The 25,325-nt window shown below is 40.4% G+C and overlaps 5 protein-coding genes and 1 long non-coding RNA gene across 6 annotated transcripts; 2 read left to right on the forward strand and 4 right to left on the reverse strand.

Moving 5' to 3' along the window:
- The first annotated feature begins 729 nt into the window (after positions 1–729).
- Positions 730–2,939, forward strand: LOC123469936. Its single transcript, XM_045169291.1, has 4 exons — positions 730–738; positions 1,084–2,292; positions 2,355–2,480; positions 2,545–2,939. Exons 1-4 carry the CDS (start codon positions 730–732, stop codon positions 2,692–2,694), a joined length of 1,494 nt encoding a protein of 497 aa, XP_045025226.1. The 3' UTR covers positions 2,695–2,939.
- LOC116917569 lies at positions 2,794–4,355 on the reverse strand. Its single transcript, XM_032923085.2, has 5 exons — positions 4,215–4,355; positions 3,915–3,991; positions 3,662–3,845; positions 3,361–3,591; positions 2,794–3,271 (listed from the first exon to the last, which is right to left on the reverse strand). Exons 2-5 carry the CDS (start codon positions 3,987–3,989, stop codon positions 3,156–3,158), a joined length of 606 nt encoding a protein of 201 aa, XP_032778976.1. The 5' UTR covers positions 3,990–3,991; positions 4,215–4,355; the 3' UTR covers positions 2,794–3,155.
- A 23-nt stretch (positions 4,356–4,378) lies between these two features.
- LOC116917567 lies at positions 4,379–13,392 on the forward strand. Its single transcript, XM_032923083.2, has 12 exons — positions 4,379–4,603; positions 4,673–4,997; positions 5,093–5,316; positions 5,405–5,692; positions 7,461–7,577; positions 10,716–10,806; positions 10,874–10,906; positions 11,074–11,235; positions 11,311–11,496; positions 11,564–11,702; positions 11,823–12,016; positions 12,079–13,392. The coding sequence occupies exons 1-12, from the start codon at positions 4,515–4,517 to the stop codon at positions 12,262–12,264; spliced, it is 2,034 nt and encodes a 677-aa protein (XP_032778974.1). The 5' UTR covers positions 4,379–4,514; the 3' UTR covers positions 12,265–13,392.
- LOC116917571 (U-scoloptoxin(01)-Cw1a) lies at positions 5,689–7,016 on the reverse strand. Its single transcript, XM_032923088.2, has 5 exons — positions 6,635–7,016; positions 6,266–6,543; positions 6,162–6,175; positions 5,995–6,075; positions 5,689–5,889 (listed from the first exon to the last, which is right to left on the reverse strand). The coding sequence occupies exons 1-5, from the start codon at positions 6,675–6,677 to the stop codon at positions 5,811–5,813; spliced, it is 495 nt and encodes a 164-aa protein (XP_032778979.2). The 5' UTR covers positions 6,678–7,016; the 3' UTR covers positions 5,689–5,810.
- Positions 13,393–13,802: 410 nt separating the features above from the next.
- LOC116917568 lies at positions 13,803–17,690 on the reverse strand. Its single transcript, XM_032923084.2, has 6 exons — positions 17,670–17,690; positions 16,707–16,958; positions 15,227–15,305; positions 15,052–15,089; positions 14,707–14,930; positions 13,803–14,623 (listed from the first exon to the last, which is right to left on the reverse strand). The coding sequence occupies exons 1-6, from the start codon at positions 17,688–17,690 to the stop codon at positions 14,566–14,568; spliced, it is 672 nt and encodes a 223-aa protein (XP_032778975.2). The 3' UTR covers positions 13,803–14,565.
- Positions 17,691–19,976: 2,286 nt separating this feature from the next.
- LOC123469968 lies at positions 19,977–24,904 on the reverse strand. The gene is made up of 4 exons (XR_006643257.1): positions 24,533–24,904; positions 23,024–23,181; positions 22,431–22,825; positions 19,977–22,256 (listed from the first exon to the last, which is right to left on the reverse strand). It is a non-coding gene; the product is annotated as an uncharacterized LOC123469968 (long non-coding RNA).
- Positions 24,905–25,325: the final 421 nt, after the last annotated feature.

Below are 25,325 nucleotides of genomic sequence, written 5' to 3' on the forward strand. Positions count from 1 at the left end.
TGTATTGTAGATTTAGTTTTGGGCTCTAGAAAGCCACAAACTATACTTACAGAGTGAAATAACTCAATAGTTTTGTACACACAAAACTGACAGGACTTGGTTAGAGGAGAACAAGTGGAGCAAGGAAGACACCAAGAAGTCGACACAGAGAAAGAGAGAAGAACATCTCGACGATGTATTGACGACTGCGCGAACAGTGTCAAACGTCGGTTGTTAAGAGACACCAAGGGGCCTTGATCTGGATAGTGTTTTCTGCTTCTTGGAAAGCGCATAAGTCTATATGCAGTAGGCTTCATTATGAATGATAGTTAAAGTCTAGCTGACACTTATTCAGTAGATGAAACTTATTGTCTAGCTGCCAGTTATCGCAGCCATTATTTACGTTTATAGAGCAAGTGATTGACGCGTACCCCCTCCCTATTTGTGAAGGCACTCTTGCGGATTTCGCCATGCTTGTTACGAGTCCGTTTTTCCTCTGAGAATCCTTGTAGGGAAAAAAGGGGATCACAAAAAAAAAAAAATTTGTGAAACCTTCCCAATTTACCAAAGGATACTAGCAATAATTTTGTGTTAAAGGTAAATGAACTAGCTACATTTTAATATTAATTTAAGGGTATTTAATTCTAGAAAACAGCTAAATTTTAATGTTTAACGGTATTGTTTACATTGTGTGTAAGGAAAAAGGAGCTGCGTTGTAAAAGGGTATCATCATACCCAGGGCCTAAGACAATGAAAATTGTAAATAATTAAGAGGCAAACGATGTGCCCAAAGTTTGACAGTTTTGGTTCTTTTCCCCTCCCCCCGCAAAAAATTTTAAATTAAAAAAATTAATTACGGCTAAAATATTTCTTGCATGTAAAAAACACCAACATCAGTCGATAGACCTTCTATCTCGACGGGCTCTAGACTTTAGAAGTGAACTGGCACTTTGCGACTTTCTTTCCACTATTTTCGTCGTTGCTTTTCCACTCACTTTTCCACCATGTAACTTTTCCATTTTGACAGCAAACTATTTTTCAAAATTGTAAAATGATTTCAAATGCTAATCGATACGTAATGCAATCTACTTACCTATCGAATAGACGATAAGTACCGTTCTTCGTAGGGTAAAAAGTGACGCCGCAGCTATTGAATACGCATCGTTTAGTCGTGCGCGACCATGTTGGACAAAGCTTACTGGATCAAAGAACAGACCAACCTCTTCTGATTCCCCTAGTAAACAAAAACAAACAGATTTCTTCCAACCATCAAATTCTAGCCTAGCACAAAGGTCTGTAACCTTAGATCAATTTGGGTCTGGAGGATTATTGAAAGAATCCTTCAACATTCCTCCCCTGGAAAAAGAACCAGCCACCTCCCCACTACAGTTAAAATTTTCAGTGCAAGTTCCAGAATCAAAAGATGGTGCAGAAAGCAGTTCAAAATCCCACAGTGAGCTTCCGACTCCAACTATCCCACCAGCATTATTTTCTAGACCAATTTTCAAAGGAACAAATGTGACTCAGCAGATCCCGAATGAGCAGGCTCGAGTAACAACTGATGTCATTCCCTTCACATTCCCATCACCAAAGAGCCAACCAGTTTCAAAAGAAATATTGGATGAAAAAAATTTGACAATCATTAAAGATGTACTTGACAACTTCTCTAACAACTTCTGTAAAAGATTAGAAAATTTCATTGGGGAAAATTATAACTTTAGCGATATCACGAATTGCCTTGTTGAACTGCACAAATCCATTAATACAGTAACACATACCTGGTCGAGTTCTGAAAACAATGTTCCTGACCGGGCATTCGAGGAACTTGAAAGAAGGATGATAACTTTAGAGAATAGACTCGAACTGACCAGCCAAGAAAATACAAATCTTCGTGTGCGACTTGAATTTGTAGAAAACCAACTGCGAGAAAATCGCAACGATTCCTCAAGAATCAAGACCGATACAGAGGCTGTTGTGGAAAGTCATTTCAAATGGATGAGAGAGACCGTAGATAATCTCGATAAAAAAATCTCGACCAATTCGTCTCAGTGCAAGCATCATGCAGGCGAGGAAAGCAGTAGCCGAGAACTCATATTCCAACAAATGCAGGAAAAACTATTGGATTTTGAAAGCAAACTAGTCAAGAGTTCCACCGCTTCGGGGCATCAACAGGAAGAAACGCTTCATCTGCTTAAAGCAGAGTGTAAGTGGCTCGAGCGGCAAAAAAAGAAGCTAAACAGCGATAGGAAGGAACTGCGAGTTTTCCAGAAGAAAATTAAAGAAAAGCAGCAAAGCTTAGATGAATTTTCAGCGGTATGAGAATTTATAATTGCTCATTACAATAACAATTTTCAAAATTAGTTTAAAATTTTAAGGAACTATCAAAAACTTCCCATCGTTTGCAGTCACAGTGTTTGGCTGTTGATGCGCGAGTAAAAAAAATCGAAAAATTATGGACTTCACTCCAAGAGAAGCCAGAAAAACTTAGTGAAGTAAATAAAGTGCGAAAGTAATTAATTTGCAGACCTTAATAACGTTCATAAACTTTGGTTTCTCTGATTCCAGAAAGATGTGAGCAAACATAGTTTCAAGAGTTCCGACATTCAAATGGAAGATTTTGGACTGGCCCTTTGGAAACTTCACGTCAAAGGGGACGAGCAAAAGCTCACCGAACAGCATAATTTTCGACAAATGTTAAACACAACAGTGGTTTGATATCCTAATTAGTATCCAAAAAACTTAAAATCACAGGTTTATAAAAAAGTATTTCTGTTTACCCGGAAAATGAATAACGACAAACGATCACTCCAGATATAGTATGTGAAAAATTTATTATCCAGATCATTATGAAATTCAAAAAGCGTCATCAGTGTTAAGCTGCATGATTTCGAGATTTAATAGAGAATACTTAATTTGAGAAACGTTATTTGATTTGCAATATTAAATATCCTATAAAATATTTACCTCCACCAAAAGTTACGGAGATTCAAGACTAGACTACGTAGATTATAAGGCACTGTTTAACATGGAGAGCTATATGGCGTATTGCTATACATAACCGGGTTTGTATAACATTTTATGTTTTACTTGGCATTATTATTAAATTAGGATTGCCACTTAAGTGGGAAAAGTCATGATTCAGGCGTTTGGAAGGTGATTTGCGTCTAAGGGACGGATTACATATGCGAAGTGAGACGTTTCATTTCCGCAGGAGAATTTATGTTCATCTGGTCATTTTCACGCAATTGCTGGAAGAAGCTGAACACGACCAGCCAGAAGTAGATCATAACCACTGAAAGCAACGGAGAAAAATTAATTCACATTATTTTTCCTTTATCTAAGCCTTGACAAAAATGAAATTATAATGCAAATAAAACTCACGTAGTTCAAGTACACCGATGATTAAAAAGGTAATGCCATAGGAGACTGGTAGAATGACGACACAGGTGATAATACAGACGACAGTACCTACCATGACCATTATAGCAAAAATGAGCCACGGTAGGAGGAAGTTGCGGCGTTTCTTCACGGCTCCCCAAACTAAAAGTCCAGCCAATATTCCACCAAGAATTTCTCCCAGTATTGCAAGGACAAATACATAAGTGCTATATGCTGTTAATGAAACATCATTAGTGAGATTTTATACAAACATTTAATTTAATGTAATAATGGTGAATCATACCATGGACTAAGAATTCATGAAGTTCCTCTTTCTTTTTATCTTGGTCTTCTTTAGGGAGATGTCTAGTTCCGGTAGCCCTGGGAAAATCAATGATCTTCTCCATAAATTTTATGACAAATGTTGCTATTTCATCAACAAAGATCAAGGCCAAAATCAGAAAAATGATGGCTGTGATGGCCCCAGTCTGGAAAACATCAAAAGAAGGTGTGTTACATTGGATGAATCATTTATCAAAAAAAGTATGTGAACTAACAAATCCCATGACTCCAAGGGTAACTGTTCCTCTTCGCAGAGGAAAACAACAACAGCATCTCCTCAGAATAGCCATAACTAACAAAGAAGAAAAAAAACAGCGTTTAATTGTACATTTTAGGCGCATTCATTGTACGGTGAGGTAGTAGTTTATTTATAGAATCTCAATATAGGCATGAAAACAGGGAGTGGCTGATCAATCCAAGATCAATTTTAAAAGATAAATGGTAAGCTAAATAACACTAAATTTGCTCATTATAAAGCATCATTACACAAATAAATAAAAAAGCACTTCTTTTACCTGTTAAACCTTGTTTTATTCACAGCTGTCGTTCAACAGACACATCAACCACGAATAATTTTAAAAGACACTATGGTGGTAACAATACTATCCACGGGCCGATTCCCTTAGCTGCCATCTTGTGGTCCTTATGGGTTTCTACGGCATATTACATTGAAACAGACGAAATTTTTCAAAATCCGGTTCGGTTTGACACTGTTGAAATTAAATATTCATTTGAAGCCACTGTCTTACTTTAATTAAGCAGCTTTCCTGCACGTATTCTTTCACACCATAAGACTGCGAGGTCAAACGTAAAATATGAAAAAACCAACCCTCTGTGTGGGGCTAGTCTGTGTTGATGTTGTTGCTGAAACTGAAGGGTTTCCAGTAGAGGACACAGATCAAAGGTAAATAGAAAATGATTCATATGTTTGACCTCACCTGTTGGCCAACTACTTCAGCTTGATTTTTATAAGGATTCCAGACCTCTCATACAGAAGAGGAGGAAATGCCTCCAACTCAAGTACTGTTTTGGCACAGTTGGGGATGAAATCAGAGTTTTTGGGAACACTTACCAATTCAATGCAACTTGATTTCATCCGTGAAGATTTTTCTAAACACTGTGTTACAATTGAACAGTGCCCTATTTTTCCTGATTGTGAGTTTCCGACATCTATTGTTATTATTAGTACCATTAATGGTACCCGGACCATTTTACATCATCCAAAAAATTTACCGGAGTTGGATATTCAACATTTCAGCAATCTTGATTTAACCAACTATTCATGGATTCACTTTGAGGTAAAGTGAATAGTTATCAAATGTCATTGCCTAGGAGTTTATTTATTTATTATTAATATTATTCTTATTCATTTAATTATTTTTTTTTCTTTCAGGGGAGGAGTACCAATATCGACAACATCAAGCAAATGATAAGAACGGTGCGAGAACGTTTAGAATATATGAAAATATCTGTCGAAATTGAAAAGGCACGTCCTGTTCTTGATGAACTTCTCCCATTGGCAGACGTGGTTTTCGTATCGAAAGAATATGCATACTTTTCTGGCTTCCGGACAATGAAAGAAGCAGTCGAAGGATTTCTGGACGTGACAAAACCGGGGTACATTTTGTTCTGCCCCTCACCCACCTTAAATCGTGTTTTAGTAGAACCTAAATCCTCAGCTCCATACATTCCTTTTATTTTGTAGGACGATTGTCGTTTGTGCTTGGGGATCAGAAGGAGCGGCTGCAGGACAGAATGGTACGGTTGTATCCCAAAGTGCGTGTCCACCGGTTCAGATTGTTGACACTCTCGGAGCTGGCGATACATTTAACGCGGCATTCATCTATAGCCAAGTCAACCTGTGGGATTGGGAGAAGGGGCTCGAGTTCGCATGCCAGATTGCCGGCAACAAAATTGGTCAAAAAGGATTTCTAGGAATTGGACGGTTTAAGCATCCGGTAGAAGCATTACTTAAATCTCAACAACAAAGAAGGTGAAAAGATGCCCCTATTATATTAATCAGCTAAAAATTTATTTGCGAAGTGGATTCAATGAGTTACAATCTGGGTAACTGATTGAATCTCATATTCGTCACATTAGTATGCATTAAATTAATTGCGCTGACGAAAGGGGCGATATTGTTCATTCACGCTGTAGTCCTGTGGAGCCCGCCGACAATCGTAATTGCGCCTTATTTAAAAAAATATATATAATTATTTTTTGTTAATTTTTTACTCCTGTCGTCCTTAAAAGCATTTCTGGCTGTAAATATCGAAAACGAGACTACTGATGTACCTATGATCGCACGTCAAATGCAACTGGTTGAAGATCGTGCGCTCGCCGCAATGGTAGTAGTGTTGGCGTCCACGGGGTGTGCTTTAATTGTTAGATTATTATTATCATTATTTTTTTTTTTTTTTTGCATCCAAACCAACACTATACTTTAAATTGAAAAACCCTACCAAGTATAGTAATTCTGGAGAAGAGAAAAAACAAAAACATGGGTTAGATATTATTGCAACTTTCTTCGCCAAACTAGTGTTTAGCCGTTTTATTTTTATTTTACCCGGCAATTAGTGAAGACGTCGGCGTAGTATCCGGGCACCCTGCCGACGCAAGAGAATGGAGGCCTCCGTAATGGTTCTTCTGGTTGGTTATGGGCAGCCAAGACGCTCCCAACGATTCCACCAGCTAGTTTCAGGGCCGGGACAATCGGGATTCCAAGAACTTGTAAGGTCCCCTGAGGTGGAATGGGCGCTTGTGTGTTAGTCATTTGTGGAGGTCGATGATGTGGTCTTGAAAAATCCTGTTGAGGATCGCCTTTAGCATCGCAAATGATAAAACCTTAGTGAGAAAGAATTGATTGGCAAAAAAAAAACCGTAATTAATTAGCTATTAAGATAATCGATTGCGCTCAAAAGCTATTAAGTTATACCAATAATGTAAACGAAACAAGTAAACGCTCTCCTTTGGTACATCTTCTTGCCTGTTGTGATATCTAGTGACTCAGTTTATTGGCAAATCAGCCAGCTATTTATATGATGTTAGGCTCCCATACGAAGATTCTTCACTTTCGATTTTTTGTATTCAAATTGCCAGTCAATGCCGTATGTCACACAAATATTTCCATATTCAATTTCAACATGGATGCGTGTTTTCTTCAAAGCGGGCAACAATGAAATCGTCATTTCCGTTCAGTAAAAAAAAATCAAGAATTCAATGCAGGCTAAAAAGCAATAGTTTCTTTCTGAAGAAAGCCGCATTGTCTGGCGATTTCTCTTTCATTACGAGTAAGAAAGTAGACAGCCACTATTACAATGTAGAACAAATTGTCAGTGTAAACAGGTAAAAGAATAAGCTGATACAAAACGCAAGTCTGAACGCCTCACGTCGTACTTTGGAATTTTGGATCAGACACAGTCAGCTCCACTATCGCCAGGACCTATAGACCCCAGTCCCAAAATGTTTGTAAAATGGATTAGGTAACTGTCTCTTTAAGCATTTCGTTCGCTCCGGTTATTTTTTATCAATCGGAATTTTGATCTGGTTATTGAATTGATGATGTCTGATGTGTAATCGACGAATTCATCCATTCGTGTAACGTACTTCCACTTCTTACGAAACATTTCCTATTTCTAATGCTATCTTAATCTGGATTTTCAGGTATTATTGCAGCTAGATCACGTTCACGCTTGCGCTGCTCAGCCGTTCTCCACCGGCATATCTAGAAGACGAGGATAAACTTTTTCTTTTGAGTTTAGTCTGGAAAGGAGTCGCCGTCAGCCGCACGTTTACAACTTCGGAGAGCGTATTCCTTCACCATTTTCCTCAAGTGATCATCGTTTCTGCACCATGTCTTACCACGACGAATCAGACGAGTAAGTTGTTATCAATCTTTATTTAAAAATTATTGTATTTTTGCGCAATACCCTTTATCTTAAGCTCAAGATTTTCGTTCGTCAGAATGATGCGAAAGCTATCTCGGGTTTCTGTATGAAAAAATGTTCGATACTGGAACTGGGCCAGAAGAAATAAGGTTTTTCCTTTGTTTTGGCTTTTTTCTTTTATCTTTTTTGTCCCTTTTTCATCATTGCCTCGGTAGTTGCATGTTTCAATTTCGGTTGGGTTTCGGGTTCACGTGCCGCTGGTCTGCCTGTGAGGACTTAAGAGCAATATTGATTTCCAATAGGAATCCGGCGTTGCCGTACACTCTACATATGGTGCAGGATAGCCGTTTTTATCCGTGTTTTCTCTATACTTGTCACCTTTCGATGAGTTCTTCAGATCCATACGAGATGAAAATTCGCTTTCCAGATCACCAAATTTGTACGTCGCTTGTATATGTTATACGACTTCCGATCGCTTTTTCCTTATTCGTAGCGCGCGAAACCAAATGAAGGTTTTTTGGTGGTAGACTTCGTCAACCATGGCCTATAAGGTCTTTTGAACAGAGCACCATTTAGGTGTGTTTTTGTCCGCATCTATGCATCATCAAACAGACGAACTGTGTCACGGGAAAGTCGACGCTGTCTGACTGTGACGGCTAATCTGCTCACCCGTCATGTCGAGAGTGTTCCGTTTCACTTTTTCCATTTATTCTCGTTGTTTCTTTTTTATTCATTCGATCAATAGGACGTTTCGGTTAATGCTTCTCCCCGGGAGATGGCATTGGAGCAACCCGACGCAATGAACGTTATGGAAACTTGATAATGGTTTTTGAAAGAAAGACTTTTAAGAAAGAACTAAATAGAACTAAAAAGCCATTTACAAGTTCACAAGAAGACATACTGTATCTCATTTTTAATCTTGTTTAAACGTACATTGAGGAATTGGCCAACTTTTGCCATCTTCTAAAGGAGCACAGGAAACATACCATACCGACTTTTATTTCTCTCTATCTCTAGAATGGGGGTGAGTTCTCAAATAGCAAAGTTCTCAAATCCGACAGTTTATAGTTCGCGACGATTTGTGCACCGGTGAAAGTCCAGTTCGAATCAAAATAAAAGATATGTTTTTTTTGTTTGTTTTTTCATGATGGTCAATCCTTAGCGTGGGATACATTCTTGCTGCTATTGCGCAAACTGACAATTACAACTGCCGATGTATTAAAGTTCGTTGAGCTTCAATAGGGACGATAAGCATCCCGCAAAGATTGCAAATGTTTTAAAAAAGGAAAACTGTTTCTGATGCAAGACTGGATATCCTGGTGCGGTAAAACAAATGAATGAATTCTTCGTAACGGATATCAATAGAAAGAGCGATCAATATACCTCTCTACTCTTTGCAAGAAAGAGAAGAAAGATTTTCCGCTACACTTATCAATTACTTCTCATCTGTATAAAGTAGGTCCTTGTACTTTGAGTGGGTCATCCAAAAACAACGATGTCTTTTCTGTTGCGAATTTTACCAGTTCGGACACAATGTCTTGTACAGACAAAGACATGGGACGCACTCGTGATTGTAATCGCACATTTTTGTCGGCTTATTTGAGGTGTAAACTAGTGGAAGGCGGAAATCCTTCCGTGTTTTTGGTGCGAAACTCCGGTTTGCTGCAGATTTCTTCGTTCCCTTGGTCACAATCCCTTTGCACCACTGAGGGTTACACGGCATACGCATTGCGTCAGAACCATTTGGTTTGGCAATTAAATTTTCTTTTTTTTTTCTCTTGAAAGTTCAAAGTTGCAATCATGGTTAGTAAAAATATAAAAAACCCTGGGTTTCGAAACAGGTAAACACTCTTTTATCTCCACCCTGTCTTTGGTTGCATTCAAAGTAAAGCCAATCATGCAATCAAGCGGGGAAAATCCCTACAACGAAGCGTGAATTTTTTCTTTAAAAAAATATATATTTCTATGGCACTTTCGTAGTGAAATGCAAAAGCGTTGTAAAAATGTAATTACAAGTTCTGCTTAGTTTTTATTTGAAAAGTCACATTTTCCCGCAAGGTAGTCCAATTTTCTTTTCTTAAACAGAAAGACCTTCGACAAAAAACTTGTGTTTATGTTTTGTTTTTCTTCATCACGGGTTTTGTCATTCGATAGAACTCGGGACCGAAAGCGGAACACGTGGCAACCTCCTAAGGGAAAGGCGTTGTACTCGTCTTACAACTTCCACAGGCTAAGATAAGAATTAGATTCTTTGAATAATTAATAAACCGAAACAGTGAAACCACAATTGTGTTTTTTTTTTTTTCCTTTTTTGCCAAGCATGGAAAGCGCTTGCCCGTTTTCGCTAAAATAATGGATGATGACAGATTAGGCAACGATTGCGGCGTTAGAAATGACTGGCCCCTTTACTGTTGAGGTCGGAATAAAAGGAAACTGCATAGAAAATCGAGCCCTCTTTCTGCGCCAATGAGAATCGGCCCTACCTACGGCTGACGTCATTCGTGAATGGCCGCGATAACATAACAAGTTGAAAACCGCAAAAAAAAAAAACCCAACAAAACACACAATGCAGAATGCTCTGCGTTAGCGGTACATTTTTCGAATGACAATCGAAGGACCTTGGTTCTCCTTCAATTTTGTTTGAATTCGCCTTGAGAACCGAGCCATAGTCGTCAATTCATAACCAACCAGATCGTCATTTTACGCCTCGCCCCTGCACCGGACGGACAGATAGTTTCGCATTCCGCGATCGAGTTCTAGAATTCTACCGCGTGATAGGATTTCAGTCAGCGAACCCTTTTTAATTGAATACAGCGCGCGCTCCACCTCTCAGTCTGTTCGAGGCAGCAGTCACCGATCGATCTTCAATCAAATAGCAATTATTTGGCAATCGTGAAATGCCGTGCAATTCGGAAGATTTTCCTGTTCCCTGCGATCGTTGTCAAGACGAAAGACCACAAGGCGAAACGCTGGACGACGGAAAGGTCAAGATCGAAGTGAAAAGTTGCTGCTACGTTAGGTTAATTTTTTATTTCATGTCCAAATTTAGTTCTATTTGTTCCAAATGAAAGTGAATTTTCTGATTTAGCAAACGTCAAGTTAAACTTTGTTTGAATTATTTTCGTTAAGGTATCCGGATGGGGCGGTTCGTCTTCGCAATCCCAACATTGAGCTGATGGACCAGGACATCCTGTATCACTTGGCGCTGGGAAGCGGAAGCGTAAGTATTTAGTTGCAGATTAAGGTAAAGACATTCCAAACTTAATTCGTATTGTTGATCATTGTAGCATGACCTTCACCAAATGTTTGGCGACGTTAAGGTAAGTCCTCTTTTTCAAGTCTTCTTTATCTTTTAGGTTTTAATCCTGTAGCAATGTTGTTGTCAGGGCAAAGATACCTTAGAAAGTTCGAGAATTTCTGAAAAGAATCCCCACCCATGCTTTAATATTTCTATTTTTTGCTACGTGTTTTCCAACGTTTGTTTCAGTTCATTTGTATGGGAGGCACACCGAAACGCATGGAACAATTTGCCAACTTTATTATGGATGAGATTGGTTACAAATTGCCAGCTGGAACAACTCTGCTGGACATCTCTCAATACTCCTATCGATACTCTATGTACAAAGTCGGCCCGGTCCTTTCAATTAGCGTAAGACAATCTAATCGATTTTGGGCCGTCCCTTTCCCTAGATTAATTATTCCTTGCTCCTTTTACATTCAATAGCACGGAATGGGTATTCCATCAGTTGGGATTCTGCTTCATGAAGTAATTAAGCTGATGTATCACGCTCGTGTCAGGGATCCCGTCTTTTTCCGTCTGGGAACATGTGGTGGCATTGGTTTGGATGGTGGACATTTGGTAATCACGGACGAAGCCGTCGACGGCATGATGAGACCATACCTTGAATTGGTAAATTACAGTCATTATATTTACTCAAACTGGAGTTGAAAACTAATTTGCCTATTCCTAACTGCAGCCAGTTTTGGGTAAATTGGTCCAAAGACCTTCCAAGCTTGACGTGGAGCTGGCCAAAGAATTGCAATCACTTTCAACTCAAGACGATCCTTTTGAAACTCATGTTGGCCGAACTATGTGCACTTATGATTTCTATGAAGGTACATATGACACAGCTAAACGTATGACGTAGGGCACAGGAAACGGCTCTTTATTCAAATCTACAGCTGAAATCACAACGTTAAATTGAGCGGTCATTAAACATCAATTCTACTTTGCAGGACAGGGACGTTTAGACGGAGCGTTCTGTGACTACACTGAAAAGGAAAAGTTGGAATTCTTACACAAGATCCATGATAATAATATTCTCAACATGGAAATGGAATCCTTGGCCTTTGCTGCGCTCACCCACCATGCCGGCATTCGTGCTGCTGTCATCTGTGTCACACTGCTCAATCGCCTTAACGGTGACCAGGTAAGATCACATGTTAATGACGCTAGTTTCTGAATTGGCCTTATAATTATTTGTTGGATCAGGTGGCTTCGAGCAAAGAAGTGCTGAACGAATGGCAAAATAGACCACAGGCTATCGTGGCACGTTACATAAAAAAGCACATGGGCATGACGGGCCCGGCTCCACGTCCTCCTCCACCTGGACCGAAGACGGTGGTCAACTCGAAAAAACTCAAGTTCGTTCGCGAAGAATCTCAAAGCTACGAATAAGCTCAGATGCACAGGGTTCCAAAAGCAAACGGACTTGGCAGAATACCCGGAAAGAAATCAAGGAAATTTCGGAGAAGATTTGATTATTATGTCAGAATCAAAGAATCCAATCAGTATTTTATTCGCATTTGATTATACGGGAAATGCTAAAACGGTCGCGTTATCTTGTTTCGCTGCGAGATCAACACTTGCGTTACGTAGTTAATCGATTTGTCGTTAGAGAGCGTGTTATTTAGTATGTCTTGTATTCAAAAGTTTTCAAATGTGTTTCTTTTGTACACAACGAAAGCTCTTTCCCCTATTCTGAATGTCGTAGTCCTCGAGTCCTGTAAAAATGTGGCCCTTCTTAATTGGAATGGGATTCCTGTAAATTTTTTTTTTTTTTTGCGCACTCGGCATTACCGCGTTTAGTTCTTGTTTAAAAGGCGAAATTATCTGAGCAATGTTTGTTCCATACAATAACATTCCAAACTTGCGGAACGGCCGGTCTTCTTCAATTTTGTTTAAAAGCAAATCAATGATGATCACCACATTCCGCTAACGTTGAACTGTTCTATTTAATTGCAACTGCTCTTTGGCTATTGAAGTTTTGGAGCGTCGGTCGTTTTCTTATTGGTATCTCTTCAGCATCTTCATGTATTCCATGGTGTTTCCTATCAATTACAAAAGAACAAAAAAACAAAAAACAATTTAGAGGCAGTCTTTGATGTATAGCATACGTCCATTTCGTCGTGCATCCGATTTCCCATCGAAACGTAGCGAAAGGGTTTTTTTATTATCGTCTGCATGTTCAATGTGTATGCATTATGTCTGTGTATGGGTGGGTGTGGGTTTAGAGATGCTATCTCTTCTCCTTTTTCCTGCATTGTTAACGTCTCTGACAAAACGCATCCGTTATATCAGTCGTGTTGACTCAACTTCTTTTCCCTTTTCACCAACTAATGTTATGGAAATGGTAAAAAATTAAGCCACAAGAAGGAAGGAACTAAAGAAAAACAACAATAGGAAATGCGAATTATTTTTTTCTTTTTCTTATCTTAATATTCTTTGCGCGCTTGACGTTGCACGATGTTTCTCAATGGATGTCACATAAAAACACAATAAATAGACGGGCCGCATTCAAATCTATATCGTGACCCACTTTTTTATTTTTTATTTATTTATTCCCCGAGGTGAGATGATGATATCTCCTGTGTCGAGAGTTTCTCTCTCTTTCTCCCTCTCTTAAATTCTGTACATCATTCACCGCATTTTGTGTCGTCCCGTCAGCTCTACTCGCCAGTATACACACACCCACTCCCACGTACTTCCAACGCAGCTTGCGCACTAGCTATGTACAATTTTATATTCTGCGTGTGTATAAATGCTTGTATTACTTTGACCGGTCGTGACAGTACACCATCAATCAAACAAGAAGCCGGGAAAACGAAGATCTTGAGCACAGGAATGTGCATTGTGCATTTTTTTTTTGTAGATTTTTTGTGATGTTTATTCTTCTTTCTTTTTCGCGAATAGAAAACAGAAAAAAAGGAGCCAGGTTTTCAATTTTAAATGTTTGAGTGTATTCGAAAAAATTGGGTAATGAGGTGGCTACATTGAAATTCTTGTTTTTATTGGCTGCCTCGGTATTTTCTTAATTGGTTTGTGTTTTGTTTTATTGTTTTTGTATTGTCGTTTAAGACTTGCTAGAGGTTAGTTGCGCCTGCGCAAGGCAACAATTTAAACGAATTTGATATGAAGGAAGACGAGGAGGAATGAAAAAAAAAGTGAAGAATTGGAGAGGTGTGTGAGATGATAGTAGTTGCAGCAGGATACTGCGAATTGCGGATTAGAGGAATATGGCATCCACAGACCCCATCATCGAATCTTCGTATTATTTTCTTCTTCTGTTTTGATTGGAGGGGGTTATGCTTCGGTCGTGTTATCAAAGATGCGGGATGACACAAACATGTCGATCGTCCACTGTTTCTCCCTCCTATCAAACAAACAGCTCCGAGAAGAATAAGTGGGACAAAAGAGAGACACATGTGCCATTACAGTCGCCATCAGCAGATTGCAATTCCCTCTCCCTCTGTGTGACGGATATGTACAAAAGCGCATTCTTTTTTAAATGATGAATAATAGAGGGGAGGGACCGGCTCACACGAAACGCAAAAAAGGAAAAGAAAAAAAAAAGACATGAAAAGGAAACTCAGAAGTGAAAAGAACGGGGAAAAGTGTGTAAAAAAAAAAACAGCGAAACATGGAAGGAAATCAAAAAGATTAGCCCAGTTTCTTTTCATCCAATCGGCAAACAGTTTTCTAAGCTGTGGCGATTTTGGGTGGATCCGTGACGTAGGTAAGCTCGTTCAAGTAGAACCTGCAATTTAATAGCGCGGCGAATATTGAATACCATGACAATAAACAACAGCAGGTGCGACCATGGCTTCGTGTAACACTTACCACTTGTTGGCTTCTTTGCAGTCAAAGTTGTGAATCCAATCGCAGATGCGGTATTGCTGGTTGAAAGCAGTTCCGGATCCGCACATGTAAGGAATACGGCGACCGTCCTCGTCGCACATATGGAACAACATGCACTCAAATTCTTGATCGGCGTAAAATCCAAGGGGACGGTCAGTGCAGTCGAAGGTGAGAGTCACGTTAGGGAACTCCTCCCAGCGTTTAGCCTGTAAGACAAGTTACACGATGAACACTACCGGTTGCATTTCACGGTTCCCTTCATTGTTCGTTTACAACAACAACAAACAAAGGCGTGAAGGCTTAATAAAGAAAGAACTCAACACTTACTCGGTGCAAGGCCGGAAGCGAGTAAACCAAAGTGATGGCTGTGGAATGGTACCGGGCGATTTACAGTTAGGCCAATGAACAAGGACGTGGATGCGAACGAAAAACGAAAAAGACAATCGGTTATTGATCTAGACGTGAGCACTGATTGATTCTAGATCGGGTCGGAATAACTTACCGAATACCACGCAGAGGAGGATTGCTACTTGACGCATCATTTTTGAATGGATGTTGACTTTTGAATTACTTGCTCCAAACTGTTGGAATAATTGGCAAAGGCCCAAACGAATTTCACCGTTAGTATTTTGTAACATCACACTGCGGGTCGTTTTTAAGTATTTAGATAACAAGAAAGAAAATGTGTGCGCGTTGTAGTTGTAAGAAAAAAAAAAATATTTGGATCAGCTATTGCGAAGGTAAGCGTTCAAATAGTAAAACACATTCAGTTGCATAGAACGGAGAGGAGAGGCTGTACACATCTCGTTGTATCCGTTTCTCTCTGCCGTGCGCTACTTCAATTTCGGTAGAGAGCTGATGCCTTTTGTGAACCTTGTTAATGCGCGGACCCCGGAGGTGCGACGAAAGTGGGTTGCATCGTCGCCCAATGTTGCAAAACTCCAAAAATCTCAGAACAATCTGTGTCTCGATCCTATCCAACCCAATCAGCAAACGTGAAATCTTTTTCTTCCTGTGACACACAACTGAATTGAAACCCTCTTGCCCTAAGGTAACCATTGGCTGAATGTTACATGTTACACACACAGGAGAACAGCCGAATCGAAATACAAGAGCATAACACACCTGGAAGCCAATAACAACAGCCCCCCCCCCCTCCCTCGTTCTTAAAAAATAAATAAACAGATTAAAAAAAAAAAAAAAAGGAGGAAGTATATGAATAGGTGAATCTCGTTTCTCTTTCTCCCGTGTATGTGTGCGCGCACGCTCTCTCACTTTCGGTGCTCCTTGCCAAACGGGTCAACCGCTCTCACCCGGAGCGAGACGGGCCACGCTCACTCTCTCCTCTCTCTCTCTCTCTCTCTCTCTTTCCTTTGCGAACTCTCCCCCCTCCTTCTCTATCTGCAATAGGATAGACTTTTTTCTCCTCCTATTTTTTTTTCAAGCTAAGCAAAAAAACATTTTTTTTTCTTCATCAATTTCTTTTCTTCCACGGTGGCGCGATAGTTGTTAAAAATACGAAAGACTTGCAAACGCAGACAGACAGGACAGACAGAGCCGCTAGCGGGTCTCTCCTTTTGATTTATTCTTACCTAGCAATTGTTCTCTATTTTGTCGCGCTAATAATTCGAAAATGGCAAAATGGGTTCGTTTTTCTTTTCCTTTTTGTCTTCCTATAAGGAGTGGTGGATGTTTGTTTTCGTAGGGTCAATGACAAACACGATTCGCGCTTTGAGATTGCGGAAGTTGTTTTAGAGAAATCTAGTCCAATAGCCATTCGATTTTTGTGTGTGTTCCCAAATCGAATCGTCGTCGATGATAAAAAAAAAGAAAGAAAAAAAAAAAACTTTCGGCATTTTACAGGTTACCTTGCCGACCCTCTTAGTCTTAATGGATTGGGCAATCAAGTGGTCTGATTAAACAGAAATGAAACTGTAATAATAACGACGAGTTTAAGAAGAAGAAAAAAAAAGACGACTTACTTCAATTACAGACGTCAAAACGAACGGGAACAAAGATTTTCCTTGTTCGGAGAGATTCGTGAGTGCGGCTAAAAGCAACGGATGATCGGGGTAGACGGTGGAGTCGGGTATCCAACGTAGCAAAGGACTTGAATGAGCGAATAGGTAAGTCTTGATGAAGACGCTGTGAAGCTGGAGCTCAGTATTTCGGGAGAGTGTTGTCTGCGTGAAAGATGCGATGTGAAAGTTCAAGTTGAACGGCAGAGTCAGCGGCTTTTATAGGATCCCTTCACGCAAGGCAGCCGAAGCCAATGGATAGCGCTGGAGCGGGAGAGAGAGAGAGGGCGCAGGAGAGAGTAAGAAAGAGAGGGTGCTGCTGCAAAAGAGGTGGAGTTTGGAAAAGAGGAGAAGAAGAAGGAAGGAGGTGAGATTTTTGGCCGCATGCGCGAACGCTGGGCTTTTTTTTTTCTCTCTCCTATTCCCAGGCCACAGTTGAGTCAGTAGAAGGAGGCACAATAGCTCATCTGGGTTGCGCTCCAGTGTTCGGTTGTTTTGTTGTTCCTTCTCCTTGCATGTATGTTCTTTGCCTGCCTTTTACCCTCCTCTCTCTTTTTCCACCTCATCACCTTCTTCTTCTTCTTTTTTTTTTTTTCTCTTTGATTTTTGAATTTCACGAGGAGGGTTATTTTATTTTCTATCGGTCACCTCCTACCCGGAATGGAAACAAGCCAGCAACTTCAACTTGCCTCACTCCTTTTTTAATTTTTTCTTTCTGTATATTTTTTGGCCCACTGGATCTAGCTGCTGCAGACGCTACTACAATATTTGGTGCCGTGACGGGGGTCACGTGATCACTTATCCGAAACCGCATCTTCAACTCTAAATCACGACACATGGGCTCATCGATCGTATGAAGGAAAAAAAAAAAAAAGAAAAAAAAATAAATTCCTAGTCCATGCCAACCATTTTTTCTCCTCCACCTACCCCCTTGTCCTCTGCTGACATTGTTGGCAATTGCAATCTGCAGAATTCCAGAGTTTCCCATTTAGGTGTTGATATTTAGCTCACGCGCACCGGTGTTCATCTCCGTTTTTTTCCTCCCCGTGTGTCACTGAAAACGTCTCGACTGTATACGTAGATCGATCCATCTCTTTCTTATGCTGATCTCTACCCGGGCGTCATCGATACCGATCTTATTGCTCGTCATTCACAGGTGTTTGATGCAGCAGGTCGCAAAAAAAAACCGCGAATGCATCATCCGAATTCCTCGCATCCATCACGAATTTCCCATTCTAAATTCTTTTCGAATTTTTTTCAAAACCCATTCGCCCTTTTTTTGTGTGTTGTATCTCCTCCGTCTTCTTATAGCGTCCCACTTCTAGCGCATATTGTCACTCATTGAATTCTAGCAAATAGAATTTTCCTTTGGCATTTCCTTTAGAACATTCCTTCTCTCTCCGTGAGTCCCTCATCTCGTTCGACCTGTTTACCTTTTTTTTTTATTCCGGTGACCTATTACGTTCGATTCCCGCTGTCAATGTTTCACTTTTTTCTTTCTTTATTTTAAAAAAACTAACAAAAAACACCGGTCGTCCATTCATCAGATACGCGAATGCAAAAAGGACAGGAAGGTGACTATGGTTGTCAATTCGGTTGTCAATTCCGCGAAAGCGGCTGGGATGGGGCTCGATTCTAGCGTCACACGATTCACACATATATATTATTGCGTATATGCGTTTCTTTTTTCTTTCATTTCTTTTCGTCTTCAAATCAAATAGCCAAGAAAGAAAAAAAAAGAGTTGCCAAGTTTCGTTTCAAAAGATTACTTTATAATAAAAAGATTTCGGCTTTTGCCAAGTGACATTCGACGATGTTTTCTCTGACTTTTTGCCACGAGTTTGCCAGGTAAAAAAAAAAGAACGAAAGAAAGGAAGAAAAAAGAATAAATAACGACGAGAAAGTTTAAGGCTATTTAACGCATCGCATAGAGTTGCTGGGGCTGATGGCTTTCTTGGTACCACTACGGTCTGGGCGGATGGATTTGATTCGATGCTGTTGAAGGACGAAAGGAGTTTATGTTTCGCTTCACTTATGTGTACATGAGTGTGTGTGTGTGGCAAACTAACAATGGCTGAACCTACTTTGATATTTTGGCTCTCACTTCAGTTCACCGAGAATCTGAAATTCCTTGCTATGCAAACTGGTCAACCCGGTCGTTTCATAACGGCAATCGCACGGCAGCTTATTCGAAATTCAGGAGAAATTTTTCCCATTTTTATTTCGTTTTTATTTTATTATAGCACTGATTCCGATTCAAACGCAGATCGGAACCTTTTTTTTTTTTTTTTGTTTTCTTTTGTTTTGCTTTTTTTACTCTCGCCATCGACCAGGAGGCAGGGAGCATGGAGAAAGAGAGAGAGAGAGAAACCTGTATTGTCATTGCCACCGGTTTTCCGTGTTCATGTTGACGAACATTGAGCAATGGTGGGCATTGTCGTTAAACGTGATATGGCCGGAATATATCAAATTGTGCCCCACTGTATTTGTTTTTTCTCCTCTCTCTCTTGCTCATTTAAATGAGTTCAGTACATACAGAACACACACTGGTGATTGGCTCTTTGAACTTCTTCTATATACGCTGCAAATATACAGTTGTGAAACGTGTTGATAGCAGACAGGAAGAACAACAAGAACGAGATTAGAAAGCTCATCATCTCGTTACGGTTAAGAACGAAAGGAGTAAACGGTTTCCCGGATGTGCGGATCTCCTTTGTTTGTTTTTTTCTTTATTTTAGCTCAGTTGTTTCTCTCTCTAATTTTCAGTCAAGAAGACACAATGTGAACGTTTGTGACAGACGATCGTCCCGCAACCTTTTCGTCAACAAGTGAATCAAGAAAAGATGCGTGTCGGTGTATAATTATGCACATCCTTCTTACCTGACTCATCATTCGCTAACTCTCTAATAACGTTGTGCATATCTTTTGCTTCGTCGCCCTTTTTTAAATCGTGCTAAGCGAAGGCGGGATTTTTTTGTTGTTGTTGTTTTGTTTAAATCCTGTCCTTCTTTTATTTCCACGCACTTTCTTGTTCTGGGTCGTTACACCTAATCAAAGATAATCGCGTGTTCATTAGAAATGTTCGTCCAACAAATGTAGTAGATCCACATAATTTTTCGTAACCTCCCGTCGAGTTCCTCCTGTTGCTCCGAAACAGGCAGCGAGCAAGATGGAGGTGCTAATCAGCTATGCGTTTAATCGACACGATACGTGAAAAGCTATACTCGTTACAAACACATGTTGTTTAGGTATATTTTTCTTTGCTGCCTTTGCTCGCAGAGCGGGACGACAAGAGAAGGGAAAACGAAGAACAAACAACAGAATGGTACACAATAAAATTACAACCTTGCCTTCGGGATTTTATCGTGAAAAGGTGGAAATCAAATGGAAAAAAAAAAAATTTCACCCGAAAGGGTTGAAAAGGGAAGGGGGGAGAGATAGGAGGAAGGACCATGACCAAGTTCTCTAGTTGCTAGAGGAGTGGGCACTCAGTACCTGTAGAACCAGATGAATGAAAGTAAAAGGGAAAATGTTGTTGATTTCACCTGGTCGTAAAGAAATCATAAATGTAAATAATCATCAGAACAGAAGAACCCAGCAGAGCGAAGGGGCTCCTGACGACCAGACATCAAGGCCCTCGAGGAATTAAAAGAAGAGATTTTTTTTTTTTTTTTTGATTGGGCAGGAAATGGTGGATGTTATAGAGAGACACACGTATAAGGAACGACAGACTCGTATATCGAAGAGAGGAGGAGAGACGTAAAATAAAATAAAAAAGTCAGGGAGGGGTCAAAACCTTTCGAAAATGAAGTTGCTCACAGAAAGGAATAGCTGCGCAAAAAAAAAAAACGAGAAAGAGAGATAGAAAAAAATAAGACGGGGAGAGAAGTATATAATACACCAGCAGGTTCTGGTATGATGCAGCTTTCTCCTGGGTTCCCGGCCCTGCCCGCCGCTTACAGCAGTCAGTGTGTCAGGACAGGGGTGTACATTGCGTGCGTGTCTTTGTAGGTACTACGCACGCGCGTCTTTTTCTCTCTAGCGTGCCAATTGAAGCCAATCATAAGAAACTCGCAGAAGAATTAGCGTAAGACGAACGGCCAATTTTCCTGTGTTTTTTTTTTTTTTAATATTTGTTCTTGTAACATTTATTAGTCATGATGCCCTGGTAATCTAAAAGAGCATATCTACCATTTTGTCCACACTCGAATGACTGACTTGTACACCAGGATATGGCACCATTTAGCTCCGAAAGACAGCCGGAGTTCTTTAGATTTTTTTTTTTTTTGTATCTACGCTCATGTGATGCTGGACGTTTTTTTTATGTGTACGACGAGAGGCAAAAGTCCCTTTTTCCTGATGAGAAGAAAGAAACATTTCCAACCAGAAGAAGAAAAAAAAACACCTTGCCGGAATGGTGGGCTGGAATGTTTGTTTGTTGGCACCGGAATCGAAAAAAAAAAAAAACGGTCTCCATCGGACCCAAATTCAAATGATTACACAATCGTATACCTGCGTCTCGAACGGGGTATTGTGGGTGTGGGAGAGAAGAAGAAGAAGAAGAAAAAAAAAAGTTTTGTTTTCCTCTCTTTGACTTCAACATTGGGCTTCACATTCAGCTGCTGATGATGATGCTGCTGCTGCTGGTCGTCGCTGTTGTACGATGACGAGGCTTTCTCCTGCTCGCTCTGCACGGAGCGCGCTTCCCACTTCTTCATTTGAATAATCTGATATTTATCGGACGGCAGCGGGATACGTATATATATATAGGAGGGGTCCCCCTCCTTTTCAAAGCACATCCGCAATCGTATTCAAATGCGTGCTGCTTGGTATACGTTTATACACCACGTATCAATGCGTAGTTTCTCTATACATTGTACACGCGCGTCTATTGCGAATCGATAGCCGATGGTTTGGGGGGGGTACAAAGTGGACAACACAAACATCCCTCCGAACAAAATAAAAAGAAGATTGAAATTAAATAACAAAAAAGAAAAGGCGGTAAAAATTTCTGGTTTGAATTTTATTTTGGGGGGTGGTAGTAGACGCACAGGGTTTATCAACTGCATCGTCAGCCATACTTGGACGATGAAGTTTCACTATTGATGATCCCGTTGTAACTCCTAATCAAAGCTAATAATCACATATTTGCGTGTGCGCGCACCAGCGGGACGAATCCAGCCAACTCAGAATCGATCCAGCAAAGCAGAAACTGACCCAAGATTAAGGGGGCAAGATGAAATCGGTGCTTACAAAATATGGTAATTTAACGGCGAATCAGATCGTATATGCAACAGGTGAATATAATGAGATGCAGGGTATGCAGCTACCGACGTGAGCCCAGGTGATTCGTGAACTGTCTTCTCGATTTCGCCATTTATCAACGAAGATATCCATGAAATTTGGTTGTTTTGTTTCTTGCTGCAGAAATGAAAAGCGGCGGACCCGACACGACAGTCCACACACCACCAGTTTTGTTTCTGTTTGGCAGGACGACAGAAGCCGAGGAAACTTCTACAATCCTCCCAAAAGAGTAATAACCATAACAAAACGACGAATAGAATTATAGAATAATAGGAGAGAGAGAGGTGGACATTTTGGGCACACGTGCAAGATGGTGACACGAAAGAAATTGAGAAAGAGAGGTTAGGGTTAAAACAAAATTTTTTTTTTAAAGGGAAGACTCACGAAATGGCTGTGAGGATGGAATTCTCGCAGGGCGCGGGAATACATCAAAATGATGAATAAAAGGAAAGGCTGCTGCAGACATGACAAGAGGTGGAGGTGGCGCTGCAGGCGAACGCAGTACAGCAGGGAACCTAACCGGAAAAAAAAAGAAGGAAACTTTCTCCAACATGTAGGAAACCGATGCGAACGCGGGTAAGACTTATTGGAGGGGAATAGAAAAGATAAGAACCCCGAGTTGAAGCCGAGAGAGAGAGAGAGGTCGTCAGTGGCGGGTCGTCGAGGTCGGCAGCATTCCTCTCCATTAGCGATACCCTTCTCATCGGAAAGAAAGAGTCTCTTTCGTCTCTTCTTCCTTCATATCTTCTTTCTCTTTCCTCACGGCTCTATTCTTGTTGCTTAAGCAGCAGAAGAAAAAAACAAAACAAAAAACAATTTTTTTTTTAGTTTTGGAACTGATGCCAAAATAGAAATGAACCGTTGCCTATTGTTTGGCCGATTCATCTTTATCGGACCGACATGTCGACTTGACAAGCCGACACGCCCCTCTCTTTTTCTCTGATGTGAACGTCTGCGCTTGCAATATAATAACCCACCTTTTGGTTTTTCTTCTCATGATGGGGGTGGGGGGGGTGTTTGTTGTATACAGCCGTAATAGCTGATTTCAGCCGCGCGACCGTGAACGACGCGATTTCTATTTGACAGGTCAGCGAAAGATCACGAGGCTGTTGTTTTCCCGCTGCTGTCGATTCCCCTAGAAGAAGAAAAAGCAATTAATTGCATTGCTCACATTATTATACACTGTGCGATGCGCAAGCATCTCCATACACACCACACAGTGGAAGTGGTTAGATTATCTATTTATTGTGATTGTTTTCGGTTTTTTTTTTTCTTAATCTTTATTTTCTCCTGTATATCTATAGAGATGTGAAAGTTTCTTCTCCGAGGCGCATTCCGTCGCCCAGCCAGTTGCACACACAGAAAAAAAAAAAAAAAAGTTGGGATTTTCCGTTATTTGGTTGCTGGCGCGCGTGAATGTGTTATGTTGTCCTCACTCGGCGCGATAATCGATTGGCCTATCCTATATGTATATACTTTGGCTATTATAATACATATATATATATTTTTTCTTTCATCTTCGTGTGTTGCTAAACTGCTGCTGTTGATAGAGGAAGGAAAGAATGCCGACGACGACGTGTTATAGGCAGTTGATGCCGTCAAAGGCGCCAAGTCTCTCCACCGGCGATATCGATCAACATTTTTGCCGGCTTTTGTATTTAAAAAAAAAAAAAAACGCTATTGAAATTGGGTTGATTTCCGATTTGTCCTTATCACTATAACACGATTCAACAGCTTTCGGCTACATAAAAATAAAAGCAAGTCGTTTGAGAAAACTTGCCGAGTGAAAGTGATTTTTTGTTAGTTGCTGTTGCACAGTAGATCCAAACGTTTGATATACGTAGTCTGTACGTACGTTATAAATCACATGAGATTGTAACGTTTCATTCACACACACACACACAAAAAGAAAAATGTGTTTATTAATAATTTAAAACAATTAAAAAAATTTCCGGCCAGCGCTGTTTTCACGATATTAGCCACGTTCCCTTTGTTGCATTCCATGTCGTGACGTAAGTCACCTTAACGGATGACAATGAAGGATTGCAGGATAATAATGTTGCGCATAGTCCTATGTATGATACATAATGTATCATATAACTGTGCGCATAACGTCAAGCCAGCTACCGGGCGGGTTAGATCGAGTACATGATTTACGCCTTATAGTGCTCACATGTGTATATAGACGCCATACATGTCCACGCGACAATAGATATGGCGTACTTGGATACATTTTAACACTGAGTTGTTTTCCCCATGAAAAATATTTGATATCTTTTCAATGGGCAAAGTATAGCCCAGCCTTCGTTTTTGTGTGTCAGTGGAGCTGCCACATAGACGTATAGGAAATTCTTTTACTGCAACTTACGGAAGAAAAAAAATAATAAATTCAAAAGAAATTTGATACGATAATATCCGTAGCGGACGTCTATAGATAAAATGCGAAAAAACAGGGAGTGGTACGTTCGCTATGTTCACCGTTTCACCTGTGTGATCCAGTTTCTTTTACAGATGGTGGAGGAAAGCATTTAAACGGTGATCGGTACTTGTCGATGAATTTTTTTCTCCTCGGGAGTCAAGGAGAAGAGAAACAACAAATAGATAAATGTTGCAACGATGAGCCAGCACAAAGTTTATGGCACAGACAACAAAACATGGGTAAAACAGCAGTTGTTGTTTTTTTTTTAGTTTAGCTTTGATAAATCAAAAGGGCAACGAGTTGCAGAAGCTGCTGGTGCACGTCGCACCATCAATTCGCACGCGGGCGAATAGCTGAATGCTGTTGGGTGGCACTTCTTGTTTGTGGGTTCACGCTGTGGCTGCGACATAAACAACTAAAGTCAGCGTACATCCGCTTGTCCTGGTTGTGTATGCATATCTAATAAATACAACTGGCAGCGCGTCTATACGAGACTCGAACGTTCGTGCTGGAAATTTAGTGAATATCGTGAGCAGGCTGACGCAGGGACGGCCTTGGACAAGGACTTGTCCTATTTTCTCTTTCCCTCATTTCTCTCTCGCTTCATCTTTTCTCTCGTTTAGTCCTCTTCCGAGCTCGGCCGTCTTCTTCCTACTTTTCCACTCAGACTCTGCCAGTAAGAGCAGCAAAAAACTAAAAATCACAGCCAACTGAAAGCAGCCCCACTCTCCAGCAGCTTTGTTTGCCAGCCAAAAAATAGAAAAATAAATAGAAAAGAAGATAAAGAAGAAGCCAAAGAAAAAATGGATGTAGAACGCCATTTTTTGAAAGTCTTCACTTTCGTTTATGATCCAGCAGCA

The sequence above is a fragment of the Daphnia magna genome, linkage group LG2 (assembly GCF_020631705.1).
Source record: "Daphnia magna isolate NIES linkage group LG2, ASM2063170v1.1, whole genome shotgun sequence".
NCBI lineage: Eukaryota > Metazoa > Arthropoda > Branchiopoda > Diplostraca > Daphniidae > Daphnia > Daphnia magna.